This window comes from Globicephala melas, chromosome 9 (assembly GCF_963455315.2).
Source record: "Globicephala melas chromosome 9, mGloMel1.2, whole genome shotgun sequence".
NCBI classification, from domain to species: Eukaryota; Metazoa; Chordata; class Mammalia; order Artiodactyla; family Delphinidae; genus Globicephala; species Globicephala melas.
This window is the reverse complement of record NC_083322.1, coordinates 36592674-36609219: the sequence shown is the minus strand read 5'-3', so window position 1 is coordinate 36609219 and position 16546 is coordinate 36592674. Positions and strand designations below refer to the sequence as shown.

At 41.1% G+C, this 16546-nt stretch overlaps 2 protein-coding genes across 5 annotated transcripts in view; one reads left to right on the top strand and one right to left on the bottom strand.

Annotated features, from left to right (window-relative positions):
* The window catches only part of DOCK4 (dedicator of cytokinesis 4), a 476638-nt gene extending 468119 nt beyond the window's left edge, over window positions 1–8519 (bottom strand). For both annotated transcript variants that reach the window (XM_060305397.1, XM_030857580.2), the window contains exon 1: window positions 8177–8519. In XM_060305397.1, coding sequence (XP_060161380.1) covers window positions 8177–8213 — 37 coding nt within the window. In that variant the 5' untranslated portion in view covers window positions 8214–8519. The remainder of the gene's footprint in view (window positions 1–8176) is intronic.
* Window positions 8520–8786: 267 nt separating this feature from the next.
* The window catches only part of ZNF277 (zinc finger protein 277), a 115875-nt gene continuing 108115 nt past the window's right edge, over window positions 8787–16546 (top strand). Inside the window, exon 1 of one of the 3 annotated variants that reach the window (XM_030857586.3) lies at window positions 8787–8898. Coding sequence is in view for 2 of the 3 variants with exons in the window: in XM_030857581.3 (XP_030713441.1) it covers window positions 8808–8898 (91 nt within the window). In the remaining variant the exon portion in view is untranslated. The remainder of the gene's footprint in view (window positions 8899–16546) is intronic. The other 2 variants (XM_030857581.3, XM_060305396.2) reach the window with 2 other exon arrangements.

The following is a 16546-nucleotide window of genomic DNA, read 5'->3' as shown; positions in this document are numbered from 1 at the left end:
GTATTCTCCGTAGACTCCTTTCCACCCAACCAACCACCCACCTTCCTGTCCCAGTTGTTTCTCCAACTGGTCATCTCTCAAGAAATACAAAGATGAGATGGAACGAGAAGGACCATAGAGGCCTCAGGCGGTAAAGGACACATACCAAGTTGAATGTATTGACCTGGCCTCGAAGGTGGTGACTGTGGGGAGGGGCAACGGGTCTTCCTGCCCAGGGCACTGAGGTCACTGAGGCTGCTCTGATTAATGAGGGAAAGCAGAGGGAAGCCACCAAGTGGTTTTCATAATGCAGTTCCTCCTGCCTTGGAGAAATTCCTCCTGAATTTCGGCAACAGGTTTTCTGTCAGACTTCATTTCTAATATTATCAATGTTTGCCTCTTTGCGTACGTTTATTGATCTTTCCGCGGGAAGTAATGCAGGCTATATTAGGGGAAGGGAGCCTAATGTTATCTTAAGCTGGAATCCCTTACTTAAAATCACATAGTTTTCAGGAGTACAGTGGTATAACTTTAAGAATTCTAAATTTGACCTTGGGGTTCCTAAGAGTTGTTACACATTTACTACACACACACACACACACACACACACACACACGCAGTTTGTATGCACAAATATATTGCTCTGGATATCTGAGCATTTTCCCATTTGTGGATGTGTATATACACCTATATGCTGTTTGAGGGATGTATAAATTTTGCTTATTGAAATATTATTTGTGGTTTCTGTTTTTCAACGTTCTGTTGAGGAAATCTCACAAACATGCATAATCTGGCATGAGACATTTGCTTGGGAGAGAACTGTCACGGAAATAGAAATAACTTATGCCTTAACCAGGCAATGCACTAATAGGAAGCAAGAAAAGACCATAAAATCTAGTTTCCTACCAACTCCACATGGACAGCTAATATTTCTTATTTTACAGTCCCCATACCCATATTAATAAAGTGCTTCAAGATGACTGAACTTTGAAAATTTAGGACCTGTCACTTTAAAACTTAGACAAGCTGACTACATTATCAGTCAATACAATTAATAAAGTGGATCACTTCAGTCATCACACACAAACCAAATGACTCTCTAATCATGCTCTTTAGTCTAGAACTTCTCTCCTTTGCTCCAGAGTGATATCCTATTCCTGTCTATGCAGATATCGCCGCCTGAATGTTTGATGAGTATGGACAACTCTAGGCCATCACAAACTCTTAATCTTACACCATAAACCTTCCCCACCTACAAAAACGTCTCTGTCGTTGAACAGCACTTATGTTTACCCAGTTGTTCAAGCTGGAAACCAGGAAGACACTAAATTGCTTCCTTTCCCTAACTCCTCACATCCAGTTACTGTTGTTTCCATCTCCTAAACATCTTAGATTATCCACATTACACCATGCAGGATGGCTCACCGGGTTCAGGTACTTATCTCTCACCTCATCTACCGCAATAATCTCTCTTAGACCATTTTTATGCCACCCCTGTCATTCAAAAGCAACAATATGTGTGAATATTGCTCATATCTCCAACCAAAAGGAATTCTTAAAAAAAGAATTTGCTGGTAATCATTATAGTCTAACAATTCTTATCTGTGCATTAATTCCATCTTCTCCGTATGCTACACATTAACCACATCTTCTCTATAATGCTACACTTTTTATGTAGTTTCAATCACTGTCAGTATTTCTTTGATTTATTTTGTCACTTGACACTACATACCTGGAATGTATTTCAGAAATAGCATTATTTATGGAATTATTCCCTTTCTTGACTATAAATACCCTGCTGTGCTGATAATCAGAAGTGATTAAAGTATTCCTGTATTAGAATTGATGTTGTTTCACAGACAACATGGCAAGGAATAACTCTGTGCATGAAGTGTTGTGTCCCTATTGATTTTTTTTTCATGTAAACTTTGAGGGGTGGGATTACTGACTCAAACGCCTCCTAATGACTGTCATGTTAGGCAATACAGAATAGTGGCTAAGGGAGCAGGCTCAGTCTAAAACTTTTTGGGTTCCAATCCTAGTTCCACCATTTCTGTGTGACCTCAGACAAGTTACCTAACCTCTCTATGACTCAGTTTCCTGTAAAATATGAGTGATAACTGAACCTTTCCTCATGGAGCTGTCATGAGGATTAGACAGAGAACACATGACAAGCTCTCAGAACTATGCTTGGCAAATAGACAGTGCTCCACAAAGGCTATTAAATACATACATTCATTTCCAAAAGTATCACATTAATATTCAATACAACCAGCAGGGTAACGCATATCAGTTTTACTGCAACTTTGTCACCAAAAGGCATTAACACTATTTTTGGTGATTCTTATTTACTTAGTAGATATCCAGTGTATCTTAGCACACATTTTTTTTAAATGCCAGAAAGTAAAACAGTTGTTCCTTAAGTACATTTAAATTGCTTAAATAAAAATAGGCTTGAGGAACTTTACTTTATTCTTTAATATTATATATACTCTGACCAAATAAGCTTACCAGTTTAGATTTTTAAGAAAACAAGTTACATGAGCTGCCTTGTTTCTTCTACTAGTGGTCAACAATATGTAAAAGGGTAGAAAAGAATGGTGCTGGTAACGCTACAATTGGCAAACTCATTAGATCTGTTATATTTATTCTTCTGCTATAGTGGCCAGAGATCACTGTCAAAGGAAATTATATAGAAAAATCCAAAATTGGTCTTTAGGCAGTTGATCCCAGCCCTTGTCAAAAAGATCCTAGTAGAAAGACACATGTAATGTTAAAGAGACAATTTATACAATGTATCTGATGGCTTTGTATACTTCTTCCACTGTAAATGAGAAACATTATATAAAAAGACAGATTTTGACTTATATTGAAAGAAAAAAGTATGATTAAAGTTTAAGCTAAAATAAACACAAATATATATTTGTCAAAAAGCAACAACATCATGAATGAACTTAACTAGAAACCCAACAAGGTCTAAGTTCCAGTCCTTCCTGTTTCACAAATGTGGTATCTAGAGCAGTGCTTTTCAAACTATGGGTCAGGACCCATTAATGAGTCATTACGTTAATGACAACTTTTTTTTTTTAAGTTTATAAATAAATTTATTTTATTGAGGTATAATTGACATACATTATATTAGCTTCAGGTATTACAACATAATGATTTGATATTTGTATATATATTTTTAAATGAAAAAGAATAGAACATCAAAGAAAGTATGAGCAAATATTGTTTCACTTATATGTGTGTGGGGTGGTGTTGGTGGTGTCAGGAAATAAAATGTATTTCCTATTATGGATGACAGTTAAACAAGATTAAAAGCCACTGATCTAGAGTACAGGCATATCTCATTTTATTGTGCTTCCCACTTACTGCATTTTTTAAAATTTATTTATTTATTTATTTTACAAATTGAAGGCTTGTAGCCACCCTGCAATGATGGTTTGCATTTTTTTTTTTTTAGCAATAAGGTATTTTTGAATTAAGGTATGTACATTGTTTTTTAAACATAACGCTATTGTATTCTCAATAGACTACAGTATAGTGTAAACATAACTTTTATATGCACTAGGAAACCAAAAAATTTGTGTGACTTGCTTTATGTGATAATTCACTTTATTGTAATGGTCTGGAACCGAACGCACAACATCTCCAAGGTATGCCTGTAAGTCACTTAACTTCTGTGAAGTTGTTTCCTCATGTCTTAAATGGAAGTTATCATTCTACTTCAGAGAGCAGACCCAAATGAAATAATTTCACAACATTTTTTTACCTATAAAACATTGTATTAATATGGTAAGGTTATAGCATCTTGGTTGGGTTTCCTTAGAGTTTAACGTTTCTCTGTTATATATGCTAACAGCATAAAGTCACTATGCTAGAAATTTGGACATACTGTAAGAAATTCTGAAAATGTAGTCTCCTAAGAAATGGAGCTAGAGACAGGAAAGCCTTAAGTTTCTTGAAATTTTTATTAACTCCTTTGTAGTACTTACCATACAGCCTCTGGGGAAAAAAACAAGACTAAAGAAGAAAGGCAGCATCTTTGTGTTACTGTGGGGCCTCATGAAAGAATCATCACTTAGGAGAATGACCAAAAGGGGGAAACGTTTATAGGCTATTCCCACAGGAGGCCAGATCAAGAACGTCAGCTGCCATCCCACTGTCTGCACAGCCCTTCAATGGTACTTTACTTGTAGGTATAAATCACTCCTCTTTGCTTCTCACTGAAAGTTTAGAATCCTGTGCCAGGCTCTAAATGCCACAAACAATTCCAGGCAGCACATCTTTATCTAGCTACACATGTTATCTGCACACATCACAGTACCACAAATAGGAAACATTTTAAGGCTGCTAGCTAACAAACTGAAAACAGCTAAGAGGAAAGGTACACTCCCTCATAACTCTCCCACACAGGCTACCATTAAAGCACGCTTCTGAAGGAAAAGACATTCTAAAGATCCTGTGTAAATAAGAGACGGTACCTCTCCCCCTAAAAATAGAAGGGGCTTTAAAAAGGAACAGAATTCCTACTTGGATGAGTTCAAAAAGCACTTCAGGATAAATGGAGGACAGGAATGTTTGTGGGTACTCAGTGATACTGGTACTATAATAATTCATTTTTTAAATGACATCCATGACCTTCAGATCAGCTTGTTCTGAGTTTTGTTTCTTGTAAGCCTCATGGATTTTTTGCAGTGATCAATCCAGCCCATATTCCCCCTCTAAGCTTAACTGGATTCACACATGTAAAACAACTGGCTGGATGTAGAGGAGCAGTTTGCAGCTCAGTAAGGCTACTGGCTCACCTGGGAATGCTGCATGAATGCCTGCTGAGCAAATGAATGTAGAAACAGATCTGCAATGGTCCTAACTTTCTCTGTGACTAATTCCCACCACTTTAAGGGAGGGGACAGGGGGTATGACAGATGAGGACAGGCAGAAGGCAGACAGTGGGCGTGAGGTAAGTTGTGAAGAGGTGATCAAGAATACTTTAGTCATTGCCCACGGAGTTCCTGCTGGACAATCAAACAGACTGAAAAAGCAAGCAACCATCACCTTGGTTCTGGCAGCTTGCCAGGTAGTTTGCTTACCTGTGATCTTAGTTGAAAACCATGTGGGATGTGTCACAGCAAAAGTGTCTTTCTCATAACAATCTTGACACAATAGAAATGTCTTTCTTACCAAAGGACACACTTGTTTGGAAGAGCTCTACAGAATCAGTACTGGGAAGGATCTTGGATATCATTTGACCATGATGTTGAGACCCTAAAAAGTTAAGCGACTTACCTAAGGTCACACAGCTGGCAGCATTGTCTAGACTAAGACCAAAAGCTAAACAGAATCTCCCAAGATAAAATATGCCTATCATTGTGCCTACTAACATGTTTTTAAAGAGACAAGGTTCCCTATCACTCAGGACTCTAGCTTTATCACTATACCTGTCTAATTCCTTAGAACACTTAGGTATATGACTATGTACACATTGTTTTAAGACTATTCATCAGTTAAATGGAGGAGATAGTGCCCACACATCAGGTTTGAAAAGGAATTTCTATCTCTGGTACACCTTACTACAGGTATGAAATTTAAGTCATTTTATCCATGTTTACAATGTGTTGCTTGATACTGAAACACTAATATATAAAGACACATAATTATCTCATACATAATTGATGGTAGATAAGAAGTATATTAGAAATATACAATTTGCATGGAAACTTCAGGCACTCAAAGTCACAAAGACCAATTTATTTCAAAGAATGAGGAAAGTGAATTACTACTACACCTGATATCAACCAAACATTTGTGCCCATAAAACATCTTCTCCTTAGTATTTATAAAAAACTAGACAAGAAAAGCACATACACTAACCAAGTTTATAAAAATAAATAAATCAATAACAACTTGCAGCATAGGCAGCTACAAATAGTGCTCTCCGTGGTGAGAAATAAAGTACACACCTAAGAATCCTAGCAAAATTTTCACCACACACACACACACACACACACACCTAACAGATGGATTCTAAAAAACAGCTAAGCATTTCATAAGCCAAATGCTCAAAAATTAATAATAAAAGATGGTTAACATTCCATGTTATGTGTGATATTGTATAAATGAGCACAACAGACAACCCCTGCCCCACCGCTTTCGCCACTCATCTCACTCAACCTTTTTCCAAATGTGTGCTCATCCTTCCGCCTCCCCTACTCTGCAACCAAATCACAGCCACCCAAAGGCGAGGTGTCTGCTGCAGCCCAAAACACTTGAGTGATAACATCCAGTTTGCCATTCCAGGAAATCCCAGAGTATGTTTTAATCCTCTGCCCACAGCTTGCAAAGAAAGGTGAGAGAAGAACTAATCGATACCAACACCCCAGCTGTGACCTGGCGCATAAAGAAATCAAGAAAGTAAATCCCATCCATAATCTGTATAATTTAACACTTGGAAGAAAGCAACATCTGGGATCAACTCCAAGCGGGACTGTGTTGCTGGACGTGTCTGTGCTTCCTGCACTGAGTGATAACCCGGTGACAAGGGAACACTCCAGGTCCTCACCAGTTCAGCAAAGGCAATGTATTTTCCTAGCCAGGGGTAATCTACTCCAAAAAAGGGGTGAGTGAAGGGAAGGAAACATCTACTCCTTGCCAGTAGAGTGCCTGGCAAAGGCTCCCCTTACACTTCAAAGAGAGGGAAAGGTGGAACCCCTCCCCAAAGGTGGGTCCTGGACAAACTATTGTCTTGCTAGCCAGTCAAAATCCAGAATGAAAGCTAATGTAATATACAGGAATGACTTTGTTTAAACCTTTCAGGGGACTCCAAAGTCCTATCCCCAGGCGAAGTTGGAAAAAAAAAAAAAATTCCCTGTAACTATGACTCCCTGGAAAGGCTTTCCAGATTTTTTAAATTACAGGAAAATGAAAAAAATAATTACAGGAAAATGAATTTAGAACATAAGCAGATACCTACACATCATCTAAATCACTAGATCTATACCCAATTTTAAAAAAAAAAAAGTACACCAATCAGCAGGACGGGGCATTATAGGAAATAGAGATTGTTAGTAAAATCCATAATGCTTTCTCTCTGTTAAACCTTCTGAGAGGTTATAATTGCACTTGGCTGCTGCAGGCTTGTCAGAGAGCCTGGCTTAATAGTCGCAACCTAAAAGGAGTAACTGCCAAGGGGCGACTCAGCTGAAATCAAACAACAAAAACGGGAACTGTAATCGGCCTGAAATGGAAGGAGGGAAAGGAAGGGAGACTCCTGTATTCATCAGTCAACATTAATGTCCTTTGTTGTTCACCTTTGCACAGAAGAGCGAGCGCTACCCTGCTCCTTTTCCTCCGAACACCAGTGTCTGGGTAGTCCTTTCCTAAGAGCTGTCTCCTTGCCTCGAAGACCCAAGCTTTCCGATTCCCTCTCCCCATTAACACTCCACAGCTGTCCTCCACCACCCCACCCCCCAACCGGGCTCACCCCGGGCAGAGAGGGTGGTCAGAAGTAAAAACATTGCTGAAATACCCGTTCCCCTCCAAAGACCAAAGAGCAGAGCTGCGCAGATGTTGAAATTTACCAATTTCCCCCCGCCCCTCAACACACTCGGTAACCCGGGATGGAAGGGAAGAGGGAGGCTCGGGCCGGACTCTGTCAGAGCGGCTCTTTTGAGGACGGTGCCACATTCCGCTCTCCGGGAATGTTGAAGGGAGGCAGAGGGAAGGTTTTGCGCCTCCCTTCTGTTTTGGGGATGTTCTCTCTACGCGACTGTTGTTGCCTCCTTTTCCACCCTGGGAAATCGTCACAGCCCTTGCAGTCTTTAGGGAAAAAGGAGAAGGAGGGAGCGGAATGCCGTTCGCCCTCCTCTTCCAACTTGACATACACACGCCCCGTCGCCACTCCGAACTCCGCAGGCAGAGCCCGCAGCAGGCGGACTGGCGGCGCGCTCCCCTCAGCCGTCCGAGCGCTCCCTCCGGGAGCCGGTGCCTGGAGCGCCCATCCGGCGTTAAAGCGCGAGACCCCGACGCGCACCCCTCTGCCCGGAGCTGGCTAGGCAAAGCCCGGAACCCGCAGCGCGATGCTAGGATTAGGCATTTCCAGCCGGGTGGAGAGAGAGGGGCGCGGGGGCAAGGACGCGAAATACGCACACGCTCCGGCCAGAGCGGAATAAAAGTTCGCCCAGCTGAGACTCACCCACGCCGTATTTCTCGTGCTCCGTAGGTATCCACATGGCTAGAGAGGGGTCCGGGGTCTTCGCGCTTTGGAATCCCCGCGCCCCTGCTTCCGACTCACAACAATGCACAGCTCCCGAGTAGCGGCTGCAGCGCTGGAGCCCGGCGGCTCCGCGCGGGCTGCAGGCGCTGGGCAAGGTCTGCGCTGGAGGCTCCCGAGCCCGGCGTTGACACCGCGCGGCCGAGGCTGCGCCACCCGCCGCTCTCCCGGCGGTAGCTATTCACACTCCTCCGACGCGCTCCCGGGAACCCGGAGGCGCAGTCATTGTTCTGATTCACTGAACTAAGCGAACACGCCGGGGCACTCTCGGGCGCACCCCCTCCCGCCAGCGCCTCTTCCAGCCCTCCCTGCCTAGCGCCCCCGCAGCACCCTGGGAATTGTAGTTCTGGGCCACTCCGTCCCGGAAGGAGGAGGGGAATTAGCGGCTGGGGGCGGGGATACGCTCCGCTCGCCACGTCCTATTGGCCCAGATAGTGACGGCGCGGCGTGGGAGTGGAGGAGACGCCGCGTCGATGGGGAGTTCATTTCCAATCGCGTTTCCATTGGTTCCGCGCCTGTCCGCAGCCCTCCCTTTTTTTTCTTCAGCCGTGTAATGGCTGCTCCCAAGACACAGGGGGCTGCTACCCAAGGAGAGGAGGACGGTGATGGCAACCGTGGCGGAACTGGGGGTGTCAGTTATGAGGGTGAGTACGGTGCCTCTGAGGTGTCTTCCTTTCGCTCCGACCCGGAGTGCTGCTGACTGCTGGGCGGACCCTAGCTCTAAGGCCACCTGAGCACGAGGGAACCTCGGGCAGGGCCCAGCGGGATGGCGTGGGGTCGGAGGAGGCTAGTTGTTGGGGGCTGTCTGGGAGGGAAGAGAATATGAGATGCCATAGCCTCCGCAGCCGGGGAAGTTCCCTGGGCGTCTGTCCCACATTTGGAGCTCCCACCTTTGCGCTCGCTGCTGAGTGGGCGTGGGTCATGTCACGTTCGTGCGTGGGTTATTGTAACTCTGGGATTAGCCACTCTCTTTTCTCGCCAGTACCCTACCCCTGCCTTGGTTTGCTTGGTTTGGCCTCGGGAGATAGGTTTTATTTTGATTCGGGTGGATTTCCAGTTGCAGACTGGTTGGTCGCTGCTATCCACTCTACAGATTTTCTCAACTGCTGGCTGGAGTAGCCTCTGAAGGGAAAGTGTGTGTGGCTCTCACAGTTTACCCCCTCGCTCTTTGACTGCCCCGGGCGTTCTCCAGGATTGAATGTGGAGCCTGGGAGGTCTTCCAGACTGGGTCCTCAGAACGAGAGGAAGGGAAGTGGTAATTTGCAGTCATGGTTCCAGAGAAAATCATCACAGCTACTTCGGCTTCACTTGACTTTCAAGTTGTCTTCTGATCCAATATGGAGAGCAAAAATCACACTTTGAAAGCTGCAGGGGGATTTTCTTTAGAATTCCTAGTCCCATTCTTTTACCTTTAGTCTGTCTATCCCCATCCCACTCTCTTCTTTTTTGATTTGTTCATGTAACACAGCTACTTGTCTTTTTCTAATGGACATGGTTTGGGGCTTAAATTTGGTTCTCCGTCCTTGTTGGGTTTTATAAAAATTTCTTTCTTTGTTTTTGCTTTCATGGTTAAATTGACATTTAGTCTTAAGTTTTTGTCTTAGCACAGAGATTTCTTCCCACTTCTTATCAATGGAACCCTTAGCTTTGAAATTATTTCAGTACCTCTACCAAAGAAATCTTTGGCTAAGCTCCATACTTAAATATTGTGTTATATTCACACCCTAAACAGTTCATTTTGGGGTTGGCCATATAGTCAACTCTTATCTTGTAGTAACATGCTAAAGGTTTTCCATATTCTCAAAGTACCAGAGGGCTACCAGTTTAACATTTGAAGGTGAAATCTTTGGTGAATTTATCTCACAGATTAACTCATAAAAAAGAAAATTGGGTATGCCTTTCAAAAACATTGTATAACTTTTAAATGTCATTAGTTACTTTAAAATTATAAAACTTTTCATCATAATCAGTTCAAACCATTCAGAGATGTGTAAGGTAAAAAACTGAAAGTTCCTGCACCACACTCAGTCCCACTCCCAAAGTAACAACTTTTGGGGGTTTGGTGTGTGCTTTTTCTAATAAATTTTATATATGACACACATCTGTATGGTTTTGATTTTTTTTTTAATAAAAAGTGATCATTCTATGTAAGCTTAAAGATCTGCCACCGTCTTTCTCCCAGTGTTCTACTATAGACAGCCTTCCCTATCAGTATATTTGTTAATTCTTTTTAAGGACTGTGCCCATAGTGTTCCATAATATGGACGTCCCATACTTTAACCATTCCTCTGTTAATGAACATGTAGGGTAGCTTTAGTTTTTCAGTGATGTAGTGAACAGCTTTATATACATATCCTTGTCCACCGGGTGTGTATTTCTTGAGGAATTTGGTCAAAGGTGACACATGTTTAAAATTGTGATGTCAGATTTTCCTCTGAACGCGTGTGTGTAGAGATTCCTACCAGTAATAATATGAGTGTCCTTCTCTCCATATCATTACCAAACTGTGATGACCAGTATTAATTCAGGATCAGTGTTTAGATGACTATTAGATGGAATTAACTGATAGAAAGCATAATTTTAGGTTGCAGTTTGCTGTCAACAGAAGTATTGAGCAGTGAATTTGCTGTATCTGTAACAAAAATTTCCTCACTCTGGTTCAGAACTGCCCATCAGTGATTAGTGAGAATCAGTATTCTCAGTAATTGGTAGCAATCAATGGGAGAGCTTAATGGCTGATTTTTATGTCATTCTTACAAGGTAAAGTTGTCATTAAAAATTCCCTTAATACATGTATACACTAATAAGTATAAAATGGATAACTAATAGGAACCTGCTATATAAAAAAATAAATTAAATTTTAAAATTAAAAAAAAATTCCCTTAATAACCTATGTATCATTCTGTGACTTTATCCACATTCTTTTCAAAGCCTGCAAAGTGTGATACAAATTTTGGGTGGAAATAATGATGTTAAAAGTATGCATATTCATATTTTTTGTTAAGCAGCCACTTCAGCTATCGAGTATGTCTTTCCCTGTAAAATCATTAATTTCTTGAAAACTGCCTCTTTTAAAAGGTTTCCCTCTAATTCTAATTAAAATGTCAATCTGTGTGTTCAATATTCTGGGACAGAAGGGACTAGGGAGTCTTTTTATAGAAATCTGTGCAATTCTACAAGATTTCTGCTAGAATGAGTCACTGGGCAGTATGCAGGCAGGTACCCCTTCCCTGAGGTCTGTGTGCCAGACATCCTGAGGCTCCATCTCTCAGGGAAGCCCTTGCTTTCCAAACATTTGAACGGTAACTAGGATTTCATATTGTCCCCTAAAATTAAGAACATGTAATAGACTCAATATTTCTCACATTTGGGGATGTTACTGGGGAAATTTTTCTGATGGCAGTGATTTCGTCTGACAGTGTTAACCTGTGCTTCCATATTGTAGTATTCTGACAGTCTACTTTTTTCCCTACAAATGCATGTCCACTAGATGATGATCATGGTAATGCCTCTTTGGATTTATAAAGCTTTTCGTCTGGAGACCTTATTAATTCATTTGTGATGTCTCTAGAAGAAATGGGGATAGCAGGTGGCGTCAACTCCTCATTCTTGTATTTCCTATTTTAATAAATGGCGTCAAGCCTTTTATAGAAACCGAGGAAGCACCCTTGATTCCTATCTTGCCCTCAGGTCCTGAATTTGATCAGTTACCACACCTTATTTTCCTGTGCCTGAAAGAATCTTTTGAATCTGTTCTTTCTCTCCATCTCTTCAAGTAGCCACTATTCTGTTTCTAACCCTCACTGTTGCTGCTGAATTACCTGTGTCTCCACGCTCCAGACTGTACTCTTGGGGACCAAAACCGTGTCGTTTGTTTTTGTCTGCTTGACCCTGTTCTTGGCACCTCGTCAGTGTTTAATAAATGTTTGACCAGAACTGAATTCTAGCCTGGATGATTGCAAAACCTTCCTATTGATCTCACTGACTTTTTTTTTTTTTTTTTTTGGCTGCACTGGGTCTTTTTTGCTGCGCGTGGGCTTTTCTCTAGTTGCGGCGACAGGGAGCCACTCTTCGTTGTGGTGCATGGGCCTCTCATTGCCGTGGCTTCTCACTGCGGAGCAGTGTCTCTAGGCACGCAGGCCTCAGTAATTGTGGCTCACGGGCTCTAGAGCGCAGGCTCAGCAGCCGTGGCACAGGGGCTTAGTTGCTCTGCCGCATGTGGGATCCTCCCAGACCAGGGCTCCAACCCGTGTCCCGTGCATTGGCAGGCGAACTCTTAACCTCTGCACCACCAGGGAAACCCTGATTTCACTGACTCTTGATTTTCCTTTTCTTAATCCACCTTCCCAAACTCAAATGTATTCATGGATCTTCACTTCAAATCTTCGGTGTAACTCTAACGTGTTACATTTAGGTTCCAATCTACTTTTCCAGCCTCATGTTCAGTCACCCTGCTTTACTCCCAAATCTCCATTATCACACTTACACCATATCACACTGTAGTTATTTGTTGGCAGTTTTGTCTGCACCAGTAGACTGAACTTCTTGAGGGCGAGAGTTGTCTTATTTTAGTTTTGTACATCCAGTGCCTATCAGAACTGTGTGTAGTAAACACTCTATAACAATTTAATGGTTAGAATCTTTGAAATTTATCCAAAGTACTTGAATGACTGCTATTTTTAAACAGAGGAATTGAAGTAGAATAAAAAACTGAGTAGATGTTGTGTGCTTGTGAAAGTTATGCATACCAACGTGTACTTGTGAAAGTTATGCATACCAACTGGAAAATTCAGAATGTCATCATGAAGTATCAACTTTGTCAGAGATAATCATAGTTAGCATTTAAGCATAGTTGTTCAGTCTTTTTTTAAGTGAAGTGTTAGTGTTTACATAATGATTAAATATTTAAGAGAATACTTCAAATCTGTCCTTTATAACCTTGAACCCATAACTGAGTAAACTGCTACAGAGACCTTGAAATCTGTCTTCCATCATCTGTGTGGCTCTTATCTAGTTTTCCACAGGTTGTCATCTTACTTCCAGCATTAAGGCTTAAGTCCAGCCTTGTATATTTGGCATGACAGTGGAAAGAGGACTAGACCCTATCTTGGAAAAACTGTATTTAAATTTCAATTCTGATTTTTAGTAGCTGTATAATGTAGATTTATTACATATCTGCTACATTTATGAAAATATAGCTATAATATCTACCTTGCAGAGTTACTATGATTATTGCATTGAATTATACATTTAGGAAAGCCCAACATATTTCCTTTTATAAAGTTGGAACTCAGTAAATATCAGTTGCATTCAATATAAAGATATGCCTAATTGAACTGTAAAACTGCCTGCTCTGATTAACTTAGAAGCTATCTAAATTGCGGTGTAACCAAGGGGAAGCTTAAGAATGTGGTGGTGATAACTGCTTAGGCTGCCCTTGCATTCCTAGGGGTTGTCAGGGTGTCTGTTGGTGCTCTGTACTGGTATTGCAACTATGTGCTCTGAAGGCCTTTTATATTATCTTCTATACCCTTTCTCACCCCTGCCAAGAACTGCCCTCTCATACCCAGCTCCCAGCTCTTCACACATACACCCACATTCAGAGTCAGCAAGAAGCTTAGATAATCTTACATACTCAGATGGCCTTGCAAGGTACAGGCCAGAGGGTGTCAAGGAAGAAAAAGAATTATAGATACTAGGTTTGGTGTAAGGTTCTGAAGGGGCCTACTTCAGAACACCCTTTTGTTTTCCTTTAAAACATACATGGGACCCAGCTTGCAGGATATTAAGAGAAGATATTATAAAAGAGGTATTATAACAATGATGATACTGATGGTAGCTAACATTTGTAGAGCAGTAACTGTGCCAAGTACTGTTTCAAATGCTTTTAGAGATCATTCTGTCTTAACATCCCTGAGATAGATACTCATATTATCCCCTTTTTATTTAATACAAATGAGAAAACTGGTGCAAAGAGCAACTTGCACAAGGCCACACAGTAACTGAAAGAGAACTTTTAACCCAATTACGACTATAAAGATGTCACATAGTAACTAAATTCCATTGAATGAGGTCTCAAACATACTTTCCTTAAACATAACTTTGTTCTAAAGTTGATGTTACTATAGAAAGATAATATGGTATGAAAAAAGAGGTCAGGACAACTTAGGATCACATCCTGGTTACTCACCAGCCACAGGCAAGTTAAGCAACCTCTGAACCTTAGTTTCACATCTGTGAAATGGGTAATAATCATATCTGTCTTGCTGGAATGTTGAATTGAGTAGTGGGATCATAATTATAGTACCTAGTCTTCAATAAATGGTGACTTTTACTTCAGTCATAGGTTTAGGGACATCTTTGGCATGTGTGCCAGAGGTGATACAGGTGATGGTTTTGAGTGCTACAATCTTAACGTGTCTTTTCCATTTTAAGGCCAGGTTTCTGTTACAGGATTTGGTAGGTACTTGTAGTATCAGACACTGAGTTTACATACACTTCTAATTGCATTGACATAGATCTTGCGTTCATGCAGAAGAATAGCACTGTCCTCCACAGCACGTTCTCATACACGTCCCATCTTGAAAAACTGAAGATGATATTGACCAGATTGATGTAATAAAAATCATACTTTCTTCTAAATGTAAATCCATGAGTATATAGAAATAAGAAGTACACCTAAACTGCCCTTCCAGTGATGGAATTTTTAAATACTTCTATTAGTTGTTCATGGAAAACTTTACCATAGAGTTAGGATTCCGTTTTGCTGTGATTTATTTAATAAACTTATGAGACTGAATGGATTGGCATTTCACTGACAGTTCCTTGAAGAACTGCCATCTCTTGCTGAAATAAGTGTGTTCTACTGACTTCATTGACCCAAAGGTGAGCAGGACAGTGAGTGGTGATGGATTTGACTGATCAGTCTTCTGCCTTTCTTTACATCTCAACCAATGGTCTTTGTGACCAGTGTCGTTATTTGTAAGGTAGCCAACTGGGACTGGGTGTTGTCTTTAGCTCTAGGCCTCAAGTAGTTTCTGGAATTAAACAGGACTTAAACCTTTGCTCGATTGTGGGGGTGGAGGGAGGTTGGGAGGGGTGTTCAACAAAAAGTGGTAGAATATTTTAAGTGACATAAGCTGATGTGGGATACTTTGGGGCTTTCTTTATGTGTAATATATTTAAATTCATCAATACATTGAGTTAAAATGTATGGAAGGAAAACCTGGATTAAGAGTCAGAAATCTGGGTTCTTAGGCTGCTGCTTTGTGGCAGTGTGAATTTCGGGAAAATCCTTTAACCCCTCTGAGCCTCAGTCTCATAAAAATGCTGCAGGTAAGTACCTTGCTGATATTACTGGGAGGTTGAGTGAGACACTGTATATGAAAGCACTCTGTAAACTTTGATACACTATGAAAATGTAGGGATGAATGATGCTGATGAAGGTCTGTCACAAGAGGCAGTGGTGAGTCTTTGGAATTGGACAAACTGGATTCCAAAGTAGCTGTCGGTTAAAACCTGTGTAACCTTGAGCAAGTCAGGTGACCTCACTATTATTATCATCACAACTGCTGCTACTACTACAATAATCTGGAGATATGACTTTAAAATGATTGCAGACTAATTAACATTAGAGTTTGAATCAAGACATATCCCTGATTTTATAATATACCCTTTGAGGACAGGGACTGTCACATATAGCTTTGGATCACCTCATCTTCTGGGACAGTGCCATGCTGTGTTGGCATTTGGTGTTGGTTGAGTGGTGACTGTGGATGGGCTCTGTGTTGGGTGCTGTATGGGGCACAAATGAAGAAGAACCCCTGGCCTTATCCTTGGGGACTTTTCAGTGTAATTGGTGGGGCTCCACATTCATATTTTACCAGAGCTAATTGGAGAGTCCTTTCTGTTTCCATACTACACTCTGGGAAGAACTGGATACATTTGAACCTGCAATTTGTATTCATTGACTGAGGAGCCGAGCAGAGTAAAGCTTTTAAATGTGGTTATTTTTAAAAGAAAGGAAATGCATGCTCATCTCCTGGTTTCCCTAACACTGTCCTTATTTTGTGTTTTTTCTAAACTGAAAGATGATTACAGAGTAATTACAAGTAATTACAGAGGCCCTGCCTTTAACAATTTTTTTTTTAGTGTTTTTATTCAAAAACTTAAGATTTGTTTCTTAAGAGAAAGACTTCGGAATTGTCATTGTGGTTATTGATTTAACACAATCTTTCTGTTATGTAACAGGCTGCTATTCACCAGTAATAGCCAATTAGAAAGGAAAATATC